The 22889-nt window shown below is 55.9% G+C and overlaps 3 protein-coding genes across 6 annotated transcripts in view; 1 reads left to right on the top strand and 2 right to left on the bottom strand.

Annotated features, from left to right (window-relative positions):
• Positions 1-745, bottom strand: part of XPO5 (exportin 5) — a 29179-nt gene extending 28434 nt beyond the window's left edge. For all 4 annotated transcript variants that reach the window (XM_048080144.2, XM_048080145.2, XM_048080146.2 and 1 more), the window contains exon 1: positions 565-745. In XM_048080144.2, coding sequence (XP_047936101.1) covers positions 565-669 — 105 coding nt within the window. In that variant the 5' untranslated portion in view covers positions 670-745. The remainder of the gene's footprint in view (positions 1-564) is intronic.
• Positions 746-852: 107 nt separating this feature from the next.
• POLH (DNA polymerase eta) lies at positions 853-10180 on the top strand. The gene is made up of 10 exons (XM_048080148.2): positions 853-1095; positions 1174-1308; positions 1409-1620; positions 1971-2140; positions 4870-4973; positions 6015-6134; positions 6891-7014; positions 7449-7514; positions 8192-8355; positions 9235-10180. The coding sequence occupies exons 1-10, from the start codon at positions 959-961 to the stop codon at positions 10061-10063; spliced, it is 2061 nt and encodes a 686-aa protein (XP_047936105.2). The 5' UTR covers positions 853-958; the 3' UTR covers positions 10064-10180.
• A 2082-nt stretch (positions 10181-12262) lies between these two features.
• On the bottom strand, positions 12263-22740 carry GTPBP2 (GTP binding protein 2). The gene is made up of 12 exons (XM_066993868.1): positions 22489-22740; positions 20572-20598; positions 19767-19951; positions 19352-19460; positions 18638-18835; positions 18167-18341; positions 17323-17542; positions 16765-16900; positions 16325-16383; positions 15422-15593; positions 14984-15148; positions 12263-14578 (listed from the first exon to the last, which is right to left on the bottom strand). Exons 1-12 carry the CDS (start codon positions 22690-22692, stop codon positions 14381-14383), a joined length of 1848 nt encoding a protein of 615 aa, XP_066849969.1. The 5' UTR covers positions 22693-22740; the 3' UTR covers positions 12263-14380.
• Positions 22741-22889: the final 149 nt, after the last annotated feature.

The following is a 22889-nucleotide window of genomic DNA, read 5'->3' as shown; positions in this document are numbered from 1 at the left end:
CTCGGGGACACGGACAGACACACGGCGGGCGCTCAGCGGGGCCATTCACCTCCCCGGGCGCCGAGCAACCCCCCGTGGGGACCCCCGTGACCCCCCCAGCACCTCGCAGCCGCCCCCCAGCACCTCAGAGCCTCCCCCCAGCACCTCAGAGCCTCCCCCCAGCACCTCAGAGCCTCCCCCCAGCACCTCAGAGCCGCCCCCCAGCACCTCAGAGCCTCCCCTCAGCACCTCAGAGCCGCCCCCCAGCACCTCAGAGCCGCCCCCCAGCACCTCAGAGCCTCCCCCCAGCACCTCAGAGCCTCCCCCCAGCACCCCAGAGCCTCCCCCCAGCACCTCAGAGCCTCCCCCCAGCACCTCAGAGCCTCCCCCCAGCACCCCAGAGCCGCCCCCCAGCACCTCAGAGCCTCCCCTCAGCACCCCAGAGCCGCCCCTCAGCACCTCAGTGCCTCCCCTCAGCGCCCCAGAGCTGCCCCTCAGCGCCTCCGCCGGCATTTGGGACCCCCCCACACCTCCAGACCGGCCCCCTGCGGGGCCCCGCGTGGCCGGGGGCAGGGCACCGCGTACCTTGAGCGCCTCCAGGCGGTAGCGCTGCGTGGAGGCCGGGTCCATGATCACCGTCACGGCCTTCACCAGCTGCTCGCACAGCCCGCTCACCTGCTCGGCCGACATGATGATGGCGGCGGCGGCCCCGCGCCACCGGCCGCCGGCGTGCGGGGTGGGAGGGGGGGAGGGAGCACGCGGCGCAGGCGCTATGCGCGTGCGCGGCGAGGAAAAAATGGAGGAGGGGGAAGGCGTGCGTGTGGGTGTCCCGTTAGAACTACAAGTCCCGGCCTGCCCCGCGCGCCGCCTACAGCTCCCGATAGGCCGCGGGGCGCGGCGGCGGGCGGGCGGTCAGTCGGGCGGGTGGCGGCGGAGAGGGGAGGAGGGCTGTCGCTGCTGCTCCGCCGCCGCCGCCATCATGTCGCGGGGTCGGGAGCGGGTGGTGGCCCTGGTGGACATGGACTGCTTCTTCATGCAGGTGGAGCAGCGCTTCGACCCGCAGCTGCGCGGCCGGCCCTGCGCCGTGGTGCAGTACAACAAGTGGCAGGGCGGCGGGTAGGTGCCGCTCGCGGTGTCGCCGTGCCGCCGTGTCGCGGTGCCGCCGTGCCCACCCGGCGCCCCGTTGCCTTGCAGGATCATCGCGGTGAGCTACGAGGCGCGCTCCTTCGGCGTGGCCCGCGGGATGTGGGCGGCCGAGGCGCGGGCGCTGTGCCCCGAGCTGCTGCTGGCCAGGGTGCCCGAGGCGCGGGGCAAGGCCGACCTCAGCCGGTGAGCGGGGACACCGGGATGGGGGAGGGGGACGGGGGACGGGGACGCACCGGCCCCGGGAGCCGCTCCCCGGGCCCTGGCTGAGGCTGTGGCCCGGCAGGTACCGGGAGGCCAGCGCCGAGGTGATGGAGGTGCTGTCGCGCTTCGCCGCCATCGAGCGGGCCAGCATCGACGAGGCGTACCTGGACCTGACGGGCAGCGCTCGGGAGAGGCTGCGGGAGCTGCGGGGCCGGCCCCTGGGTGCCGAGCTGCTGCCCACCACCTTCGTGCAGGGGCTGCCCGCCGGCCCGGACCCCCAGCACGCCGCCAAGGGTAGGCAGGAGCCGGCCCCGGTGGCCCCGAGGGGCTCCCGGTGGCCGGGCCGGAGCTTGGTGCGGCGGGGATGCTCCGATGGCTTGGCTGCGAGGGATGAGCCCGCTCCTGCTGCTCCCCCTTCGTGCTCCTCAGCAGCGTCACAGCATGAGCTGCTTCATCCTTCTGGAGACACAGCACTGTAACCAGGATCTCTGTTTTCCCCACCGCTAAGGCGCCTGCTGCTCCCCCTTGCCGTTGGCTTGCAGCTACGGGTGCACGCAGCTCTTCCCTAGGGCTTGCCGGTGGTACCGGCCCCTTTGCTGGGCTCACCGATGCCCACGCCGGTCCCCTTTGTGTCCCCCTTCTAGAGGAGCTGCGGGAGCGTGGCGTGCAGGAATGGCTGGCATCGCTGTCCTTCGATAACCCCGACTGTCCTGACCTGCAGCTGACTATGGGAGCGGTAATCGTGGAAGAAATGAGGGTGGCCGTAGAGAAAGCCACTGGGTTCAGGTGCTCAGCTGGGATTTCGCACAACAAAGTACGTGTGTAAGGTGCCAGCCCGACTTCTCTGAGTAGCAGGGTCAGAACATGTGGTGGATCCTCTGCTAGATGGAAGATGAGTGGGGAACGCAGCCGTGTATGAGCACGCCTTCAGAGAAATTATAGGACATCTGGGAATGTGAGGAAAACTCCTCACAGAGATGTAGCCTGTGCAGCCAGCAATCTGTTAATTTACTAGCTGGGTTCATGGTGTACTCTAACCACTTTTCTCACTAGGAAGAAAACGTTTTTGAGTCCCTCAGGAGAGTTGCAAAACACAACAGCTTAAAGCAGGTAGCACCCTGAGTTTTAGGGAACAGTGGGTCCATCAAGGGAATGTTTTTTACTGACTTGTTTTCCAGTGATTTGGAGGAAGAAGAAAAGCAGTTTGGTGGCTCTGAGGTGAGTTGAGTTCTTTTCCTCTTTCTGGTCAATCAGTCTTTACCCGCTGTTAGCCACGCTTTGGGTGCTGCTCAGCCAGCTGCTGAGAGCACATCATGCACGACAGCAGCTGCAGAAACAAACTGACTTTGATGCTGCAGTTGTGGATGGTTTCCTGCTGGGTGAAATGCTTTGGGTGGTTTTACTGATAGCCCCTAACGCTTGTTTCAGCCTTTGCAGAAAAGGCTGGTGCATACAGAGACGAGGTGGCTGTGGAAGCACCTTAGCACATTCTGCACAGTCACGTGCAGGCGTTTGACCTGGTGGTCTCTGCATTGTGCTTGATAGCATAGATAAAGAGCTCTTTAGGGACAGCACAGTCCATCGTAATTTCCTTATTTCCCTTGAAAAATAAAATAGAATGCTGGCATAGAAACTGGATGGGAGCTGGGAGATGCTCTTAGGAAGAGCAGGAATGTTCTCTGTTATTGCTGTTAGGCAGAGCAAAAAGGCCAGCTGAGCATCCCTTCCGGTGGAAGTTTCTACACCAGTGCTCATCCTCAGCTAGCTCTGCAGAGAGAGTTCCAAAACATCTGTTTAGTCTTTATCCTTTTCTTATTTTGGTCAGAGCCTATATATTTAAAGTTGTAACTGATGAACCCTTTCTGCAAAGGCTAAGTCAAGTGTTAGGGGCTCTCAGTAAAACCACCCAAAGCATATCACCCAGCAGGAAACCATCCACAACTGCAGCAGCATCAAAGTCAGTTTGTTTCTGCAGCTGCTGTCGTGCATGAAGTGCTCCTGGGGCAGCTCTCAGCAGCTGGCTGAGCATCACCCACAGCATGGCTAACGGCGGGTAAAGACTGACCAGAAAGAGGAAAAGCAACTCGACTCACCTCAGGGCCACCAAACTGCTATTCTTTTTCCTCTTAAATTGTTGGGAATTTGTGTCAGTAAAACAATCTTTCCCTGCGTGCATCCACTGTTTCCTAAAAGTCAGCGTGGAGGTTTCCTGCTTTAAGCTCTTGTGTTTTTCCTGTTTTAAAACCCATTTCTTCCCAGTGAGCTGGGGTTAGAGGACACCAGGAACTCAGCTGATAAAGAGGGAACGGCTGCAGGGATTACTGGTGAATGTTGAGCACAGGTAGAGCTAAGGGCCCGGGCTGTGAGAGTTTTGAGATTAAATCAGAGCAGAAAAGTCCAGAACCAGTCTGAAATCCTTCCTATTTCAGTGGCTTATAGGGGGCGAAAAAAAGAAACTAGGAGGCTTTTGGCTAAGTTGCAGTAAGTTAGGAATTAGTCTGGAGTTATTGTGGACGATCAGCAGGATGAGTCAGTAACAGGAGCGCTCTTGTAGAAAAGGCAAGTCCTGCTTCAGTGTGTGTTAATCAGAGAGGTGTCAGAAAAAAAGTAGATTACTTCTCCCCATGAAGTCTCAGCCACTGGTTCAGTTTGCAGCAGTTCACTACAGGAACAGTGTGGGTAGACTTGGAAGAATCTCCAGTGAAACAAGAATAACGATAATTGGACATCTGGAAAATGACTGAATGAGAAGAGTTGAAGGAAAAAGATCAAATTCCTCTAGAAAAGAGTGAGGACGTGTAAGCCTGTGAGAAAGGCTTCTAATAAAGATCATAGCTTAATCCGTGGGAAGGAAGCTTTGTTTAGTTGTAGGATGTAAAGCAGTTATAGGGGCAAAGCAGTGAAAGAGGAAAATTATTGGATTTTGTAATTAAAAAAAAAAAAGCTATGCTTATTTCTGGCTAGTCTGTGTATTCTTGATCTTGAGTTAGATTAGGGTGGGAGGGGAAGCTGTGTAGCAGGTGGGTGAGAGGACATCCCTTCCAAGAGCTGCTGTATTTTGCAGATTTCCTTTTGCAGCGTTACGCTGCTGTGGACCCCACAGACAGAAGATTAAAACAGTGACACTGAGAAAAAGCAAGGTAGAGACAGAAGATGATGGAGAGAGCATAGTGAGAGAAATAGCGGGGGGAGGCTTATGGGGGTGCTCTGGAAGCTCTAATGTGCTTGCCTGATGGAAAACTAAGCCAGTTAGAGCAGGGATAGGATAGATCCCCCGAGCTGCCTGGAGCAGAAGTCTGGCCCTTCGCAGAGGCATGAGTCTGGCAGCAGCAGCGCTTTCAGAGCTGGGGAGCCAGCACACACCAGTCCCAGGCTGGCTGGGCTGCAGAGCCAGCAGTGGTGTGATTTATACGTCCTTCCTAGCAGCTGCTCCACGGGCAGCCCTCGGTGCTGCTACAGCACGTGCCGTTAGGTACAGTCCTTGGCAGTAACGCCGGCGCAGGGTTTGTAATAACAGGCTTTCCACCCTCTTCCATGTTACAGATGCTGGCGAAACTGGCCTGTGGGTTAAACAAGCCCAACCGCCAGACACTGGTATCTTCACGATCTGTCCCGCAGCTCTTCAGCCAGATGCCTGTCAGCAATATGTAAGTACTGGGGAGCTGCCTGCTTCCGTGCAGCTTGGGGCTTGGGCTGAGCTGTTCTGTGGCGAGAGCGTGTGCTTGAAAGGCCGGAGCTGTGCTTCCACAATCCGGGCTTTTATCAGGAAGAGGGCCTTGTTTGTCTTCGCTGCTGGGGTACTTGCTTCAGTGGGTTTTGTCGTTGCTTGCATAAGGAGAACCAAAATGACTTGGGGGTAGGAAACGGTTCCTGGCCACCTCAACAGAGAGCAATTTAATGCTAATTTATAGCAGCCAGCAAAGGCTTTCAACATCCACAGTAAGCGCTCACCAGTGTGTGTAAGAGGGAGAGGAAATCCTGCTAGGAATCCCTCACGGCTGTGCGTGACAGTTCAAGAGGAGCATGCTTGGGAGTCACAGCCCTGCCAGTGAAGGAACCGCACCTGACGAGCTCAGCAGCATCTTCTGGGCAGCCTTTCCCTGGGAAGAGCTGTCCTCAGGATGACTGCTGGGATGCATGGGTGTAAGGCGGCAGCAGCCGTGGGCAAGGGGACCATAGCTGTGCCCCAGCGTGAGTGACAGAGCTGCGCTCCCAGAAAGCTGCTGTGGTTTCATTTTGAACACACCGGTGCTGTTCCTTGTGTGGGGAAGTGTCACCAGCCCCGCTGCTCTGGAGGAATGTGTCTCCAGTGTCCAGGCCTGCAGTGGCTTTCTGCCTTCGGTGTGTCACTAGTGATGGAAAAGTGTGTGTTGGGGGGAAGGGTCCTGTCCATGTAGAAAGGAAGCAGGGAGCATGTGAGATGTTCTTCAGGGCATAGTTTGGGATCGTCTTTTGAAGATGGATCTGAGAGAGGCGCTGAAACTAGGTGAGCCAAGGAGCAATTCCCACTTCAGCTCTCATGCATCCCTCTACTGTGAGCAGAAGACCTGTTATGTACCAAGTGTTCCTTTTTGTCCTCCTAACTTCTGACTGTTTCTGGTTGCCCTGAACTAGAGGCAGCTGCTGCACGAAGGCTTAGTGTAGTCGTCCACACGGTGCTTCATTTTCTTTCTTTTTCTCTACTGTAGCCGTAACCTGGGGGGCAAGCTTGGTGCTGCCATCACAGACATCCTGGAAGTGGAGTACATCGGGCAGGTGACGCAGTTCAGTGAGACGGAGCTCCAGACTCACTTTGGAGACAAGACAGGGTAACGATGTACCGCTTGCCGCGGTTTGGCTCTTGACAGGAACTGGGACTTCCTTTTGATTGTAGGTTGTTCTGAAGCAGTTAGGAAGGTTGGGAGGCAAAAATTCAGTGACATCTTTGAAGGAGCAGAAGCAATGGTGCAGCAGGCCTACAGACAGGCTTCTGGGCTTGCCCTCTCCCACACACCCTCACCAAGACAGCATTTTGCCTGTCACCAGCTCCTCTGCCCTGCTCCGCGGTGCCTAAGGATGGAGCCGAGCGGGACCAGGGCTCCCAGCAGACTCGACAGTGTCAGTACAGAGGGAGTTACAAGGCTGGGCTGGAGCTTGAAACACCACTTCTGGGCTCAGTGGTGGTTGGGGTGCCCTGCAGACTGGCGAACTGTTGCCACCTCAGGAGAAAGGAGGCAGAGGAGCTGAGCTGACAGGCAGTTGTGGCCTGAAGGGAGCCTGCCTGTCCAGCTGCTGGGGGTGAGGCAGTGCCGCAGCTCGCACAGATGAAAGCAAGGCTCAGCAGAGGGCTGATGTGCTGCCTGGTGGGCAGGGAGGGAGGCAGTTTGTCACTGCTAACATCAGAGCAGGGACTGTATCCCAGAGTGCCTGTTGTGCCATGGTCAGGGCTGTCACAGCTGCCTGTGCTCAGGGCAGCAAACTATCCACTGGCACCTGCAGGAACACTGCAGCGGGTGTCCCTGGGTTTACACATTCCTACAGGGGCTGCGTTGGCTCATTTACCTCATGCTTCCTTTGGCTTTCAGGTCCTGGCTCTATGACTTGTGCAGAGGAATTGATGACGAACCCGTCAAAAATCGGCACTTGCCTCAGTCCATTGGCTGCAGCAAGAACTTCCCTGGGAGGACAGCCCTGGCCACACAGAAGGAGGTAGGAGAAGCCCACACATGGCTAAAAAAAGCTTGGCCTTTGGACCGGATAAGAAAAGAACATTAAAAGCAGAAACTAGCTTGCAAAAACAGTGCTTTTCTGTGTCACAGTGCCCTGAAACCTGGGCTAGGGGCCTGGTAGGGTGGAGGGATTTGAGCCCCATGAATTAGAGAAATCCCTTGTTGACAGAGTAGCATTGACAAACTCTTCCACAAAAAGGTCCAGCCTTGTAATTTCCATGAGCAAAATGGGCCTGTGCTGTTCAAAAGGTATTCGTGGTGCCAAGCTTCCAGGGCTGATTGCTAGAAAGAAGGTAATTAGCCCGAAGAAAGAGGGAGGAGGCACCTCCCATGTTTTCTGGGGGGAGCATTGCTCTGGCCTGGTGGCAGTGCTATCAACACGGGCCCAAACCTGCTTGTTACTGTTTTGTCCAGGTGCAACACTGGCTCCTGCAGCTGGCCTTGGAGCTGGAATCCAGACTGATCAAGGACAGGAGTCAGGTAAGGGGTGGACAGCATCCTTCCTGCTGTGCCCGAGGAGGCCAGGCCTTCAGGAGGCCACGTGGTGCTGTTTGCAGGAGGCTGGTGGTGGTGGTGGGAGGAGGGTCTGCCTGTTCTTGGCTGTTCTCCTGCGCTGAGGTGCTGCAAAAAGGTGTGCGAGAGTCCAGCCAGCAAGGATGGCTCTGTCCCAGAACACTGCAGGGCTAAGGATGGTCCTTGCCCTGTGCTTTAGGACACAGGGACCTGAAAGCCTACTGCATCCTCATCCTGCCTTGCTGCTGCTCCGCTGCAGCTTGCAAGCCCTTTGCTCTTGAAAAGCGATATGGTCAAACCCACAAGTGGCAGACTGCAGGCCAGGGTGAGGTCAGTCTGCTGCTAGCTTCACCGCTGCAGGGAGGCCGAGAAGCGGTGCACAGCTGCCTTTGAAGAAAAGCAAGGACAAAATGCTTGCCAACCTGCATGATGCAGCTGTGCAAGTCCTCGCTGTCCTGTGTCACACCCCTTGGGGATCAGGCTGGGCAGGACAAGCTGCTGTCTGTCACGCAGCATCAGAAGTGGTAACTGATAGCAGAGGGCTCTGGGCAGTGAGGCCATCTCCGCAGCCATTCCTGCTCTTCCCTGTAGATGTCGCTTGCAACTCAGCTATGTCTTAACTCAGCTATGTCTTCTCTCCGCAGAACCACCGAGTGGCCAAGCAGCTCATGGTGGTCATCCGCATGCAGGGAGACACCCGGCTGTCACGCTTCTGCGCCGTGACCCGCTACGATGCCCAGAAGATCTACAGCGATGCCTTCGCCCTCATCCAAAACTGCAACATGGCCGGGGCTCACCAGGCAGCCTGGTGAGTGGGGGAGGAAGTGATTCGTGTCCCTTCTGGGGTCTGCTCTGGCGCAGGGGGTGCAGGATGAACAGGGACCTGACAGATGGGAACGAGAGGCTCGTGCCGACTGGCAGGAAGAGCGATTCCTGGCCCATGCACAGCAGAGTGCGTTGACCTCTGCGTTAGTGCTAGGACAGCAATGAGGCTGGCATCTAGTCCCACATCTGGCCAGACAACTCCAAATTCTGTACTTGGAGCTGATGACTGCTACTGGCGCAGGGGAGTCCAGCCGGAGCGAGGCAGTCCTTGCTGCCTTGTGTGCGAGAAGCTAGCCAGGCCTTGCTCTCCTCCCCGAAGGACAATGGTGCTTCTTGAGAGGGAGGCGTTGGGACAAGGAGAAACACTAGGTTGCACTGCTCCTGTGCTTGATGTTACTTCCCTCCCTCACGCTCTGCGGTGAAGGCTGGGGTGTGCTTAAAGCAAGACAGTACTGTTAGGCTCTGACAAGGCTGCTGCTCCCTGAAGCCCCCTCTCTTTGACTAGAAGCCTCACCGCAGCTCCAGCCTGTGGTGGACTGAAAGTGCAGGCGGGCAGCTGGCTACCCCTGCTCCAGTGCCTGGTTGCTTTTTTCTTGGGGGAAAATGCTGTTCTGGGAAGAGGCTTTCTGCTCTGCCCAACCCAGCCTGCTGTGTCCGTGAGACTGTGTTGCAGAGATAGCGACGCTAACACTTTGTTACAGGAAACCTCCTTCCCACCCCTTGCCAGATACCCAGACTAAGCTCTTTTGCATGTTTCCCTATCCCCTGCCCATGAACATTGTATGTTGCTTAAAGTCTTACCTCAAAGGACGTTTTGCTTCCCAGGATGGTGTCTGAGTCAATCTTGTTCTGTCCCTTGCAGGTCTCCGCCGCTCATATCTGTGCTTCTCTCAGCAAGCAAGTTCTCAGAGGCCCCCACGCTCCTTTCTGCAGGTATCGCCACCTTCCTGACTAGCGACACTCAGCCCGATGGCACTGACAGTGCAAAGACCGCGTCTTGCAGGAGGCCCAGGGTCAAGTTTTTCAGGAGCCCAAGCAAAGAGCATAGACAGAAGCCGGCTAATGCTATTGAGTCGTTCTTCCAAAAGGCAGCAGAAAAGCGGCAGTCACAGGCAGCAGCAAGCAGCCTGCCAGCTGCTACCACCTCCCCAGAGCACCCGGAGGGAGCTGCTGTTGGACTTGCCTCTGAGCACCGCGATCTGGAGTCCCCCGTGAAGCAGAGTCCCAGAGATGGGAGCCCTACTTCTCCTTGCAAGAGGCTTCCCTGTGAGACGTTGCTGTCTGATGCTACACAAACACCCTCGACTCCACCCAGCTCCAGGATGCTTCTGAAATTAGAGCCAGCTATGGAAGGAAACGAGCAGAACTTGCCACCCTCTCCTGAGCTCACCCTGTTCCCTCATGCCTCGCCGGGGGACCAGCAGCGCTGTGAGAAGTGCGGCCAGCACGTGCTGGTGTGGGAGCTCCCGGAGCACATGGACTACCACTTTGCCGTGGAGCTGCAAAGCTCCTTCCTGGAGTCCAGCTTCCCCACAGCTCCAGCGGCAGTTCCCAGCCCGAAGGCTGCAGCTTCCAGGTCTCCTGCCAAGGCAAAGAACAAGCCCAAGACTCCGGCAGGATCTAGTGCAAAACGACCTAGGGAAGGTGTGACAAGGACTTTAGATTTTTTCTTTAAACGCTCACCTCCTTAACATCCAGCCCTGCTGGGAGTTTTTAGATAATCGCCGTTTTTAAATACGGTTAAAAGTTTTTATACTGCCTTGCCAGGTTTTAATGCAGAAAAGTCTAATAAATTATCTCTACCCCAAGTCTAAGAGGAACTGGAACTGATGAATAGTGAGTGTGTGGTGCAAGACGTACCCAGCTTTGCAAATTGCTCAGATTTGCTAGCCTGCTTGGTGCTACCAGAAGCTGCATCATACTCGCCCACACCTCCTGCCATGGGTATTTCCATAGCTAGGTATTTCCATTTCTCTGCTCTGTAAGTAACGCTCTTGCTTTTTCCTGGGATGGGAAGGGTGGCTCCCAACACTGTAAAAGCAGGCACTGGGAGCACAGTGGCTTATCCTAGGGCATCTCCAGCCAAGACTAGTCCTGAACATCAATCCAGTCACTTCGGATGAGGCCTTCACCTCGTGATTGTTCTCCCCTGGCTGCAGTTGCAGGCCTTGTCCTTACAGTATTTTATGTACAGTAGCTTAGTCCTATGGTTGCATCTCTACTCAACATGGGAATTTTTTTTTCCTTCCACCAAAATGGATTTTTCTACTGTATTGTTTCTTCTACAGAAGGATTTTTTTTTAATATATAGTTTGACAACTCTATGTAGCAGTCCAGTGCATGATGTTTATCACCAGCTCTGGAGCGCCCAAGACAGACTGCTCCCTCCTTTGAGGAGGCTGGAGCAGCACAGTCATGCTTTCAGTGGGCTTTTTGAAGTCTCAACACTAGTTCCAGGTAATTGCTATTGATGCATATGCCAAAGTCCTAATGCTAGGGAGGGGGAAGCACGCTAGTCACACAGGCCTTTGAAAGCTTCCCTCTATGGCAGTGTAACCACATTTCTCCTCCTTACAGACTCGGGGTGATAGTACACACAACTCGATGAGAGGTATTGGTATCTGCTTTGTTCTTGGTTGGCAGAACAACTTGTTCAGCTCTCTGGGCCATGGTTCACCCACGAGAGCCTCCCCAAATGGCAACAGAGCTGAGAAAGCTGATTATCTTACATGGAAACTGGGGGCACCGAGAAGGGGAGATGCCCTTCAGGGCAGGAGACGCGCTCAGGGCTCAGTGCCCTGCCACTGCTCTAATTGCCTGGAGCCCGGGGCCTCTTCCAGCTGTGCAGCTGCAAGGGTTTGGCTCCAGGCAGGGGGAGGGAACTCGCCACGTCAAAGCAGCTCTGGGTGGGGTCTGGAAACTCTTTGCAGAGGGTTTCATCAGCTGCAGCCATCCCCTCCTTCAGCAGGGGGAGAGCCTTTCAGGCAGCAGATGATGCAAAGTGCAGCTGTCTTTGCATGCGCTGTTTCCCTGTCATTTCTGTGTGGTACCACCCTACGTGTAGCCATCGCTCTGCCCTCCTTCCACCAACCCGCCTTCTCTCTGTGCTGGACAGCAGCCACGGGGCTGTCAGCGGCTGTCTAACACTTGACAGTTGTCGCAAGGTTTTGAGAAGCACGCGGCACAGCTCCTGCTCGTGCGTGCAGTCACAAGAAGAAGGAATTACAGAGTCCCTCCCGTTAATGACAGCCCTCACGTTGCAAAGTGACAGGTTCCCTGGAGTCCTCGCATGAAGAGAAACAGCAACCAGTCTGGTAGGGTTGCCTCACGTTCCTGAAACGACAGCACACCTCACATCCTAAATGTCTGGCCAGACCGGACTCAGCAGGTGCCACTGCCTGACACAAAACCACGCAGGGAACAGACACAACCCTTCAGTGACATGTCACCTCCATGGGGGAGCCCTTCTGCCCCTGCTCGGCCCGAGGGAACGACGTGTTCTCACGGGCAGCGGTCGCAAACCCCCTCGATAAGGCTGACGCTATTTTAAAAACAAGCCACGGGTTAGGTCTGTGCCCTAGAAAGCCTCCCTTTCATTAGGCTCGGAGGGAATGCGTGACCGCGAGGAAGCACCACCAGCGGCGGGCGGTTCCGCCCCCGCCAGCCAGAAGTGCTGTGCTCAGGGTGACGTGGCCGCCCGCCGCCTCGGGCTTGCTCCGATAAGCTGGGAGGGCAAGGTTGTAAACAGCAGCACGCACGCATTCCTGCCCCGCCACGGGACGGTATTTATAGGGCCGAACGCAGGAAGCTTAGCAAGGGGTGACCCAGCACCCGGGCAGCAGGACGAGAGCCCGGCTCCGCCTTTGCCCCTTGTACAACTCAGCCGGCAATCTCAATAAAACATCTTTATTCTGTACATTTATATAGAGGTGCTTGGGGAACACGGACAAAGGCCCAGCATTAGAAAATTTCAAGACAACAAACCAGCAGTTACGAAGAGCATGGCACCGAGAACAGTCAGGCCGCAGGGACGAGCTGAGCCCAGCCCTCGGCTGCCCCAGAGAAGGCCGCAGCACCCCACGCCTGCTCCGGCGCAGAAGACGCCGGGGCTGCTGCCAACAGCTGGCATCACCCCCCCACGCAGGGCAGCTTTCTTCGGGAGCCTCTAGCACCAAAGGCAGGAGCCTGCCGCCAGCCGGGGCCTGTCCTTGCAGGCACGGGTGAAGGACCGTGCCCCCGTAACACCTGGGGTGGGAGCACAGCGGGATCCTGCGCGAGCAGTGACCCTGAGCCAGCAGCTGCCGTCTCTCCGCTGGGCCGAAGGGCGGGAGGCAGGCTTGCAGCTGGCTCAGTGCTCCTCCCAAAAGGCAGGTGACGCGTGCTGTCGCTGCTGGGCCGCCTCCCCGTCCCTCCGTATACACCGCCATCCCACCAGCTTCCCCGCACCTCAGCACGCTCTCTTTGCCGGGTGCCACCATCCTTGCCTCCCCCAAGAGCTGACACGCGGGCAGCGTCCCTTTGCGACATCCGCCGATCAGCACGGGCTGCCCAGCCCTGCACACGCTGCCTGTGCCAGCAGCCCCGATGCAGAACTTGCTGTCAGGAGGGCAGAAGAGCCATGTGGGTGTCCGTGTGCTATTGCAGGCCCTCTCCCTTCTCCTCAGTCGGGGCTGGCAAGCCGCCGCGTCACACGACGAGGCGGGCTGAAGGGCTGGTGCCCGTGGCTGACCCACATGATTTAACAGTCAACAGCAAAACCAAAAGCCTATGTACAGCTCGGCAGCCCCTGCTGCACCCTCCAGGCTAGCAGGGCCTGGAGGAGCTGCCGCACACGGGAGCTGCGCGACAGCGAGTAAAAAACAGAAGTGCTCCGCTTTTCGTGCACAGAGTCCTCGCTGGCATCACCAGCTTTCCTCTCGCAACGAGCCCCAGAGGCAAGGGAAAAAATAAAGTCTTTCTCGAGGAGAAAAAGAAAGAAATTCACGCCACTGTCAAATCACAGCTAAATAGAAGTCACCTTGTTCGGTGTTAGCGACGCAGCCTGCCCCCACACATTAAGGCAAGCGTGTGAGGAGCAGCGAGCTGGGCTGGGCCCTGGAACCGCCACACCAGGGAGCCCACTGCAAACCGCTGCTGCCAACGCGCTGACGGCACCGAACATCCTCGGGAACAACCTGCCCGTGCCAGCACAGGCCCAGGCCCAGCTCTGCCCCGCAACACAGCCCCCTGCTCTGCTGCTGCGAGGAGCAGACCAAGTGCAGACGCTGTCTTCGCGCCGTTCGGTCAGGAGGCTGCGCCACGCAGAGCGGCCGCAGCTTCCTTCGAGTCAGAAAGTGGGATGCTGACGGAGTGCCAACACGTGCGCGGGGACAGGACAGGACAGGACGCCTGCCCGACAGTCAGACACTCCGCTTGGAGTAATGCAAAACCAACACACGAAGGGACACGCAGCAGATTAAAGCCAACCAAGATTAAAACGGTTAAAAAGTGTCCTGAATGCGTTTTGAGAGGTTCGAGCAAGACCCTGCTGCGGGAAGCAGGGCCTCTTCCATCCCCTCCGCCTGGAGGGATGTGCTGCAGGATCACTCAAGAAAGTGCTGTGTTAACCCAGTGCTCGGAGAGCTGGAATGGGGCCAGATCCCGTACGAGAGATGGAAAAACATCCCTTCACTGCTCGTCTCCAAGGGTTCTGCTCCTCCCAACCAGTAATTTGCAATCAGTAAACAAAGCCAGAACTTGCCTGCCCAGGTCCTGCAGGTGCCTCTGGTCTATTCTGAAGGAGGGCAGGGTGATGAAAGCAGCAGGCAATGCGGAGAACGTGCTTAACTTGCCCCTCGTATGGCACTGAATGCGAGAAACTCTCCGAGGCTCCATCTCACGGTGTGGAGGAGGGACACCCATGCTAGAACCGGACAGCAGCAGCTCCAGGCATCACTCGGAGAGCCACGGGAGCTTCCATCCTTCTCCCCAGTCAGTGGTGAGCGGAGATCTCTCTGACCTAGCGGTAGTCAGAAGTTCAGCTGCCCAGGCCCCAAGGACTCCTCCAGGCCGTTTTCTTTGGTGGTGATGGCTTGGAGGTCAGTGACATGCCCGATGCCTTTGGTGACTCCTTCACGGAAAAGCAGCTTGGCTCCAATCTTCAAGTACTCAGGATGCTTGATGAACCTGAAACAGACAACGGCCTTCTCTCCTGTCCGCAGCTTGTCCTGAAGAGAAAAAGGGGAGAGCTTAGACCCATCTGCCCTATCCATGCCCACAGGAGGGGTGCACGCGGATGCTAAGAGGAGGAAGCAAATGAGCGGGTTGACTCCCTCTGGCTGCATGGCTCGAGTCCCTCCCGTTACTGTTTGCACAGGGGAGGGCAGGAAAACACAAGCTCTGGAGAATGCAGAGCTCATCCCCCTCCACAGTCTTGCTGTAGTTTGTGAGGAGGGAATTCTTTAACACACCAGGAGGAAAAATGGGGAGGGTATAGGGATGGAGTGTGCTCCTAGGAAGGGACACGGGTACACAGGATAGCAGTAGCCCCTAGCTTTAGTAGAGGGCACGGTAGAAACCCAGCAAACCTCACAGGGAGGTACGTCTTTCTCCGTTTTCCTCCCATGCCTTACCTTTCCATGGATCTTCTCTACGATAGCCGTCTGCCGCACGTTCCCCACGTGCACTGTCACCTGAAACCCCTTCCGGAAAGTCGTGGCATGGAACAACAGCACAATCTCAGCTTCAAACACTGAGCAGATGGTGGGGTTCATTTCGGGGCTCACCATGACCATGCCCTGTACAACAACCCAAAGCTCAGACCAGTTAGGGCCAACCCCCCAGCTTCTGAACAGCACCCAAACCACAAAAATGTCTCCACTCTGGGACGTGGCCTTGCACCCCATTCTCAGCCCAGTACTCACCCTATTTCACAGGCCGTTTCTTTCCCTTCCAACAGGTTTTCTACAAACGTCTTTACCTCATTCCCGCTCTACCAATGGGGGATCCCCAGGGAAGCCTCCAGTCCCTCTCGCTAGACCAGAGAGGAAGCTGGCAACAGCAGGACTCACCTTGCGCAGCAGGGAGCGGTCGAAAGGTCCGAGGGCCAGCGTGGCTGCCTGGCCAGCCCGCAGCACGCGGCAGGCCGAGCGGTTGCGTTGGATACTGCACACTTTCAGCCGGAGGAACTTCCCGTCGTCAGTGGGACCGACCACCAGGCTCTCCCCTTCTCGGCAGATCCCACTGCCCAGGGCACAACAGCAGGACAGAGCTCATCAGGAGACAGGGAGGAAGTTGCACCCTCCAAGTTCAACCTACACAAACTCCCCAGGGCCGAGGAGGTGAGCGCCTTTGGACTTTTACCCAGGCGTGTGACCAACTAACAGGGACGTAACACTGGTGGGGACAGGGATTTCCTACAGTAGGAGCAAAAGCCACACTATCACTCCTCAGAATACCAAGTATCCCTCACGTGGGGCCCATCTCTCTGCCACACTGTATTGTTTTTGCTGGAGAGGCTGCAATTGCCACCTGTTTTGTGTTAGTGCACTCTAATCCAAACTGCTCTGACCATTCCCAAACGCCGAGGGACAGCTGACTTCTCACGGGGTAGCATGAGGTTACCTTCTCCTGGGATCATGGGACTTGCCTCCTACATTTCCTCCCCCTGCCTGAGGAAGGAGGAAAGCAACGCCTTGGGATCCTGGCTAACCTCTGCTGACTCTGGATGCCAGCGTGCCTTCCTCCAGCTCACTACAGGTCACGCTCCTATCTCCCTGCTTGCCACTGCATGAGCAACGATCTGCTCGCGGCACCACCCAGCACCCCGTAGGGCTCTGTCCTCCCTTGGCCCAGTTATCTGGCAGGAGTCAGCACGGAGCTTTGTACTGCTTCCACCTGCAGCGGGTAATTCTAACCTTGTGGGAACCCCAGCAACCACTCACACCCACGCTCGTCTGCCTGGCCTCACTTACCTCGACAGAGTTCCGCCCACAACAGTCCCCACCTCTGGCACGGTATAAATTTCATCAACCTGCAACACGGAAACAAGAACAAGCTGCTCAGACACCTGTGGAATAGCACTCCAGAATGAGAACAAGCTGCCCACCCAGGGGGCATCAGACACCACTTGATAGCTTTCATCAGCCTCTACAACCTTTCTGTTGGACGACCCTTTGCCTTTTAAGGGGAAACCAGAGGGAAGAAAAAAAAATCTTCTCTCTGAAATGTGCATCCCTTACCTAGGAGAAAGCCTAGCCTAACAGGCCTTTTTCAAGAAATGAGTCCTTTCTTTACTTGAACCAATAGATCAGGAGTTCACCGTTTCTCTCCCTGTGGTGTCCGGAGTCCCCAGATGTTTGTCACATGGCACAACAAGTGCAGGAACAAAACAAGCCAAACTATCCTAAAGTACCTGAAACTCTGTGAGTTGTTGCATTAATTCCTCCTGCTCTTTACTGTTGGTCAGTGGAGGAAGGATGTTGAGGAAGACTTTCAAGAGATCCAGGTTCTCCCCAGAAACGCTGGACAGTGTGAAGATTGGGGTGATGCTGTCAGACACAAAGAGAGAGGAGTAAGCACAAGGCCAGAGTGCAACTGCAGAAGGTGGCTGGGATCCTGAATCTACCCAGTCAGCAAGAGGACAGAGACTACAAAGATAAACAGCCAGAGCAGGAGGGCACATGGGCTAGGTGCAAATCTGCAGTAACCCCTGCCCCAGTGACTGGTTGAGGCGCCAACCCCCTGTCAACCTACGTTTCTGTCTTGGAGAAGCAACTCCATGAAACCTCTAGCACCTTCTGCTCCCAGAGCCCAGAAGAACGCCTGGGATGCAAAAACGCAGAGGTAGGAAACCTGATGTTTTCCCAGATGTTCAAAATGTGCTGGTCTCCCCTGTGGTCGCCCTTTCCCAGCTCCGCACAGCAGCCCAGTCTGAATTGCCTGGTCCCAGCAGAGAAGAATGGTCCCTTACTTGGGAGACTGTGCAAACTGCTGTGCTGCTGTAACAGCATCATCGTCCGAGGTGACGAGCAGGGGGAGCTTGTTGCAGCCCGGCTGCTTCAGAATTCGCTCCAGCTGCTTCACTGTCCGTTCCACGGTGGCTTTTGAACACAAGTCAACTTTGCTGATGACAATGAAGAAGGGGACCTTGAGGGCCATGGCCAAGCCCAAGTGCTCTCGCGTTGTGCCTGCTGCAGGAGAGAAGTGACAGTGTTGGTGCAGTAGCATTCACCACTGTTGGTTGCTTATGTGACAGCTACATCTCCTGGCCCTCCTAACTGCCCACCCTAGAGATTTCACCCCAACTGCTCAGTCCATCAGGCAATGAATAAACAAAATTATTCTTTTAAACAAAAACCAAGAGCATTCCAGAAAAATAAAAACAACCCAGAATTACTGTAAATGATCCCTTTGCTTCAGAAAGAGGCAGTAGTTTTCCTTCTTGAGCTACAGTTTGCCAGGGAACAACCACAAAAATGTCACAGAAAGATGTGGGAGAACTCCAGCTGCCTTTTCACAAGGCTGAAGGATTCAGCACCCCTAAGAACATGTAAAAGCTTTTTTTTCCTTTTTCCCCCTAACAAACACAGCCTCAAATTCCAAACAAAGCTTCTCTGTCCAGAGCACTGTTTAATGTGGTTTACGGCTGGTAACCCAGCTCTGCTCCCCTCCCAGGCACTCAGAGGCATTGGCCTACAAAAAAATCAGTAGGGACTTGCAGACTAAAATGTTTTTCTGACAGCTACTACTGCTAACAAAGACCTGCTCCCCCCATTCCCCATTTCTATTAGCTCTGTAGACAGCACAAGACTTACCAATGCCGGTGTTGGCGCTAACCACCAGCATAGCAAAATCCGGGCAGTAGCTGGTGAGGCCAAAGATGGTTGTTTTCAGGTACTTGTGGTGGCCAGCCAGGTCAATGAAAGTGATCATCTTGGAGGAACTCTCACAGATCTCTTCTGCTGTTCGGGAGTCACTGTAATTTACCACCTGAGGAACATGAGGACTTGGTGAGTGAAGGAGCCTCAGCAGGCAAGTGAAGGAAGATGCAGCTCTTATCAGTCCACTTTGACCTCAAAATTAGTGAAGAGAGATCATTTACCATGGGTGCAAGAAACTACTTCTGATGCAAATGGGCAAGCAGCACTCAAGTTCACCTACGGGGACACGGAGTTGTGCCACCTCTCCTCTCCCATGTCCCCCTCAGTGCTGTAACAGGAGGGTAGTCCTGTTCTCCTCCACCATCCCAACCACTTCCAGCTGAGTTCAGCAGCCCCCTCCCTCACCTCTCCTTTGCTGTTGAAGCCGAGAATTTCAAAACTGATGCTTGATGTTCTTCCTGACTGGATTTCATGGAGATGCCGGAAGAGGTTGAGACGTGCTCGGCCCCGTCCGTTGTCCAGCTCTCCTTGTGTCAGGACACCCAACAGGGTTGATTTCCCTGAGTCCACATTCCCCAACACAGCCACTCGCAGGTCTAAGAACTACAGAAAAAAGAGCAAAGAAATAATGAAACCTAATTGCTGCTCTGCTGGGTGTGCGTGAGCCCTGCATGGTAATGGAGACGTGCCCCAGAGAGCTTCCTTCCACGACGGACACTGCAGCGTAATCTTGCTCTGATTCTGCTCCTGCTCATGGCAAATCACAGCTCAGGAGTTGTGATACACTCTCTGGTGTTGTGACTTGACTCATCAGCAGGAAGTCTAAATTCTTCCTTGTTTGCACACTGGGCTGCATCACAACTGTTGTCAAAGAAGTGAAATAGTTTCTCGCATCTGATCCAGCCAATCTCTCCTACTTGGAATCTGCCGCAACCACAGCCTTGGAGATAAAAAGCACTGTCCTCAAAGTCTCCCTCTGGCAGCTCTTCAAAGCACCTGCTATGACCCAATCTAGGGTAAAGTGCCTCTAGGGTTTAGGCTCCCATCCCAAAAGTACGCTTCTTATGTGAAGGCTGTAAGTTGCCAGCAGAAGAGGACAGCCAAACCTCAGGTCCCTACCTGTTGGTTGTCAGGCACCTTTCGGACAAGCACCTCTGTTATCTTCCTTGGAACGTCGCTGTCGTAATCCACCTCCCTCTCCCGCAGCACCGTAATGTCAGCCCCAACCCTGGCACAAACACAAAAGGGAAAAGTGAGACATGTGCTTGTACTCAGCACCCCTTGTACCTGCACAATCAGACCTGGCAAAGGGAACGGGACAAAAGCTAGGAATAGCAGGGCAGGCGCCTCAGGCTTTAAGCCAAAAGTCCTCTAGCTGCCTTCCTATTTCCAGAGCCTCATGATAAGGGAATTTCAGTCATACAAAGACGTTGTGGAATGGAGCCACCAGCTCCTCTGGGGATTCCTGGAGCCAAGTCTCTGTACTGGAGGCTGTTTCTGCCCGTGGGTCCTGCAGAGAAAAGGACGCACGTACTTCTCTGCCATACGGCGCAGCGTCTTGAGCGAGGCGCGCATCTCCTCCTCTGAGAGGCCCACCAGCAGCCCGTTGTCCTCCACGCCGATCTGATAGACAGCCTCACCGCGGCCTTCCTGTAGTCGCCACTTCATCTGCGTCACCAGATGCTCAAAGCGGTACTGCGAGGGGTTCACTAGCTTTAGCTGTTTAACAGAGCAGGGAGTTACAGTCACAGCTTGGATGCAGAGGGAACCCCATTGCCCAAGCCAACAACCCTCTAAATCAACCCCATGAAGCAATGCCCCCAACCCTGACCCACCCCTGGGAAACACACCCCACGTTAGTGTCTGCACAGGAGAGATGGAATAGGTAAGAGAGGGTTTCACAGAGGTGCATGCATATGGTAGCAGAACATTCCCATGCTTTTCCAAAGGGATCTGTACCCTACCCAACGTGGGGGTAAAAGACAGCACCACGGGACCTATTTGTTATACACGAGCCAAGTAAGTATGAATGGTAGAACAGCCACAATAAAGTGATCAATGATTATCAGGGCCACCTGCACCTCTCTGTCAAAAGGAAGAAGATTTCAGGAAAAACAACGGGTCCTGTCTCCTAAAACAAATTCCTAAAATGAGTGCTGAGATCAAACTCTGCCAGCTCAGCATACTGAGTATTGCTAGGCACAGAGATTGTTCTTTAGTACAGTGCCGCTTTTCTGTCCCTTCCTTTGACATGTTCCCCAGAGGCTGTCTTTGCATAAGTTACTCACTGCAAGGTAATTGTCTGGGAGGAAGATTTCCTGCAACCACAAAAGGCTCACCTTGTACTCGATGTTCCCATCTTCTGCCTGGTCAGAGAATAAATCAAAACAAAGGTTAGACGCTGTGCCAGCAGGGACTTCTATGGGCATCAGCTGCACAGATACTCTGCAGCTCATATTGACAGTTTCAGAGAGGGAAAACTGCAGAAAGATACTGTTAGGTCACAGCCCATTCTGCCATTCACTCCTATACTAAACTGGAACTTACTTTAGGTTTGTTTCTGCTGTTTGCATCACACATGATGAAAACCAGGGGATAAAGCTACAGAGTGACACAGGGCATAATACTGCTTTGGGGGGATTTTTTTTTTTTTTTACTGCCAGCAAAGGATAGGGACAGTCACAGAGAGTTCCAGTTTCAGAAAGCGTACAGGCCAGCGTATGATGAAGTGTGTTCCCCCCTCCCCATTCACATCCCACACTGCCAGCCACCCCTTCCCACTCCCACCTCATCCAGCACCTTCCATTCACCCAGTGTGCACAGAGACAGGGGACTGCGAACAAAAGTTGCTGTATCTTCTCTCACATACTGACACCCTCTCCCTCCCTCAATTTTTTCCCTTGACTCCTTCCCATATCCCTGCACATCTACCCTGCGAGAGACAAGGACTACAGACATAAGGGTGCAAGCTACTGACTCCTGTGCAGCACAGCAAAGTGGTCCCTGGCCTGGCACTCCTGGAGGACCGGACGTGATCAGGACTGTCTGTGCACAACATGCTCAGAAGAATTTTCCCAGGAAGGGCTGAAGCCAGATGGGGCTGTCAGAGCCTATAACAGAAAAGCCCGTGGACTCATCAAGCCCACTCCAACCGCAGCAGGCTCCAACCCCCACGGAGAACGCGTAGCCAAAACCGAAGTAACTTTTGGTCTAAGCTCCACTGAGCCTACCAGAAGCCAAGCACTCTGTCAGACTACGCTAAGCTACCAACGCTAAACACTTCCTTTTCCTCTGGACACCAATTTGCATGTCAAAGAGAGGCAGCAGCCCTCTCCCTGCCTTCTAGCCGAGCTTCTAACCACAGCGGAGCTTCTGGTGGCAAAAGGCCAAGGGAGGGAAGCTCTGAACTGCCGGCTCTGCTCTCGGGCAGCGGAGCCGTGCAGCAAGGAAAGGGTACGTGCAAAAGGGTTTTCCTCTTTTACCATCCTCCGGCTTTCCAGCTCTAAGAAAAACACCACGTCCTCTCAATAAAGGGGTGGGTCTCTTTCAAGGCAGCTGAGAGGAGAAAAGCAACAGCCCGAGACCATGTACGGCCCAGGGCGGCCAAGAAGAGGAAGCCGTGCTGACACCGCAGGGGGCTGCCCAGCTCTCTGGCTGAAAGGACCGAAAACAGAACCGCAGCTGCGGGGGACGATCGTGCCCACGGAGGAGATCTAACAACCGCTCCTCGCCGAGAGGAGCCCTGCCCTGCGGAGGAGCACAGGCTCGTATATTTTACCGGGAGCTCGCCGGCGGGGCCGAGCACCCATCCCTGGGACAACGTAACGCTCTCCACAGCCTCCTGAGCGCCGCGCCAGCTGCCTGAGGGAACCAGCACACCCACTTACTACTGATGGCAGTTTTCCCAGTGCCAGCGACGGGGGGCACTGCCTCGGAGCCTGCCAGCACCCCCCGCGTCGGAAAACACTTGCCAAATTCCCTGCAAAGGGTGTCACCAAAACCCGCCGAGCGCTTTCTACGAGCCCGGCAACTGGAAAAAAAAAACCAAACAAACAAACAAACCACAAACACTCACACCCACCAACTCCGGGGGAAAGCCGAGCAGGGCTTCGTTTCCCATCCCCGGGCGGCGAGGCGCCGCCGGTGGGCGCAGCACGGGGGGCACCGGGCGGGCGGGGAGGGCACAGCCCCGCCGGGCCCCGTCCCCCCGGGGACCCCCCAACCCTCGCCAGGCCCCGGGGCGGCGGTGGGCTCACCTCCGGCGGCAGGTACGGCGGGTTGTTGGCCTTCCCCCCCCGGCTCCGCCCGCTTTTCTTCTTCGCCTTCGAGCCGCCGCCGCCGCCGCCGCCGCTCCCCCCGCAGCCGCCGCCGGTGCCGGGAGCGGCCCCCCCGCGCCCTCGCAGCGCGGCGCCCGCCGGGCGGCAGCAGCCGCCGAACAGCTCCGACACCCGCGAGTCCATGGCGGCCCCGGGCTCCCCGCCCGGGCTCCCCGCCGCCCCGGTGCCCCCCTCCCTCCTTCCTTCCCTCCCTCCCCGCCCGCTGCGCGGCGTCACGGGAAAGCGAGTCCGTGCCGCCTCCCGCCTACAGCTCCCGGCACGCCCCGCGCCGCGCCCCGCTGGTTGCTCTATGGATTCCCCTCGCGGGGGAGGGTGGGAGT

The sequence above is a fragment of the Anser cygnoides genome, chromosome 3 (genome assembly GCF_040182565.1).
Source record: "Anser cygnoides isolate HZ-2024a breed goose chromosome 3, Taihu_goose_T2T_genome, whole genome shotgun sequence".
In the NCBI taxonomy this organism is placed as follows: domain Eukaryota; kingdom Metazoa; phylum Chordata; class Aves; order Anseriformes; family Anatidae; genus Anser; species Anser cygnoides.
The sequence above is the reverse complement of the archived record's forward strand: the minus strand, read 5'-3'. Positions and strand labels throughout refer to the sequence as shown.

What these genes read in the sequence shown, in the direction of transcription:
- GTPBP2 (XM_066993868.1), bottom strand. Translation starts at nt 22,692, where the DNA reads ATGGACTCGCGGGTGTCGGAGCTGTTCGGCGGCTGCTGCCGCCCGGCG. An exon ending in GCTTCAACAGCAAAGGAGAG is followed by an intron (nt 18,342 to 18,637) that starts GTGAGGGAGGGG and finishes CATGTTCCTCAG; the next exon opens with GTGGTAAATTACAGTGACTC. An exon ending in TAGCGCCAACACCGGCATTG is followed by an intron (nt 17,543 to 18,166) that starts GTAAGTCTTGTG and finishes TCTCTCCTGCAG; the next exon opens with CAGGCACAACGCGAGAGCAC.
- POLH (XM_048080148.2), top strand. Translation starts at nt 959, where the DNA reads ATGTCGCGGGGTCGGGAGCGGGTGGTGGCCCTGGTGGACATGGACTGC. An exon ending in AACAAGTGGCAGGGCGGCGG is followed by an intron (nt 1,096 to 1,173) that starts GTAGGTGCCGCT and finishes GTTGCCTTGCAG; the next exon opens with GATCATCGCGGTGAGCTACG. An exon ending in CCCCCAGCACGCCGCCAAGG is followed by an intron (nt 1,621 to 1,970) that starts GTAGGCAGGAGC and finishes TCCCCCTTCTAG; the next exon opens with AGGAGCTGCGGGAGCGTGGC.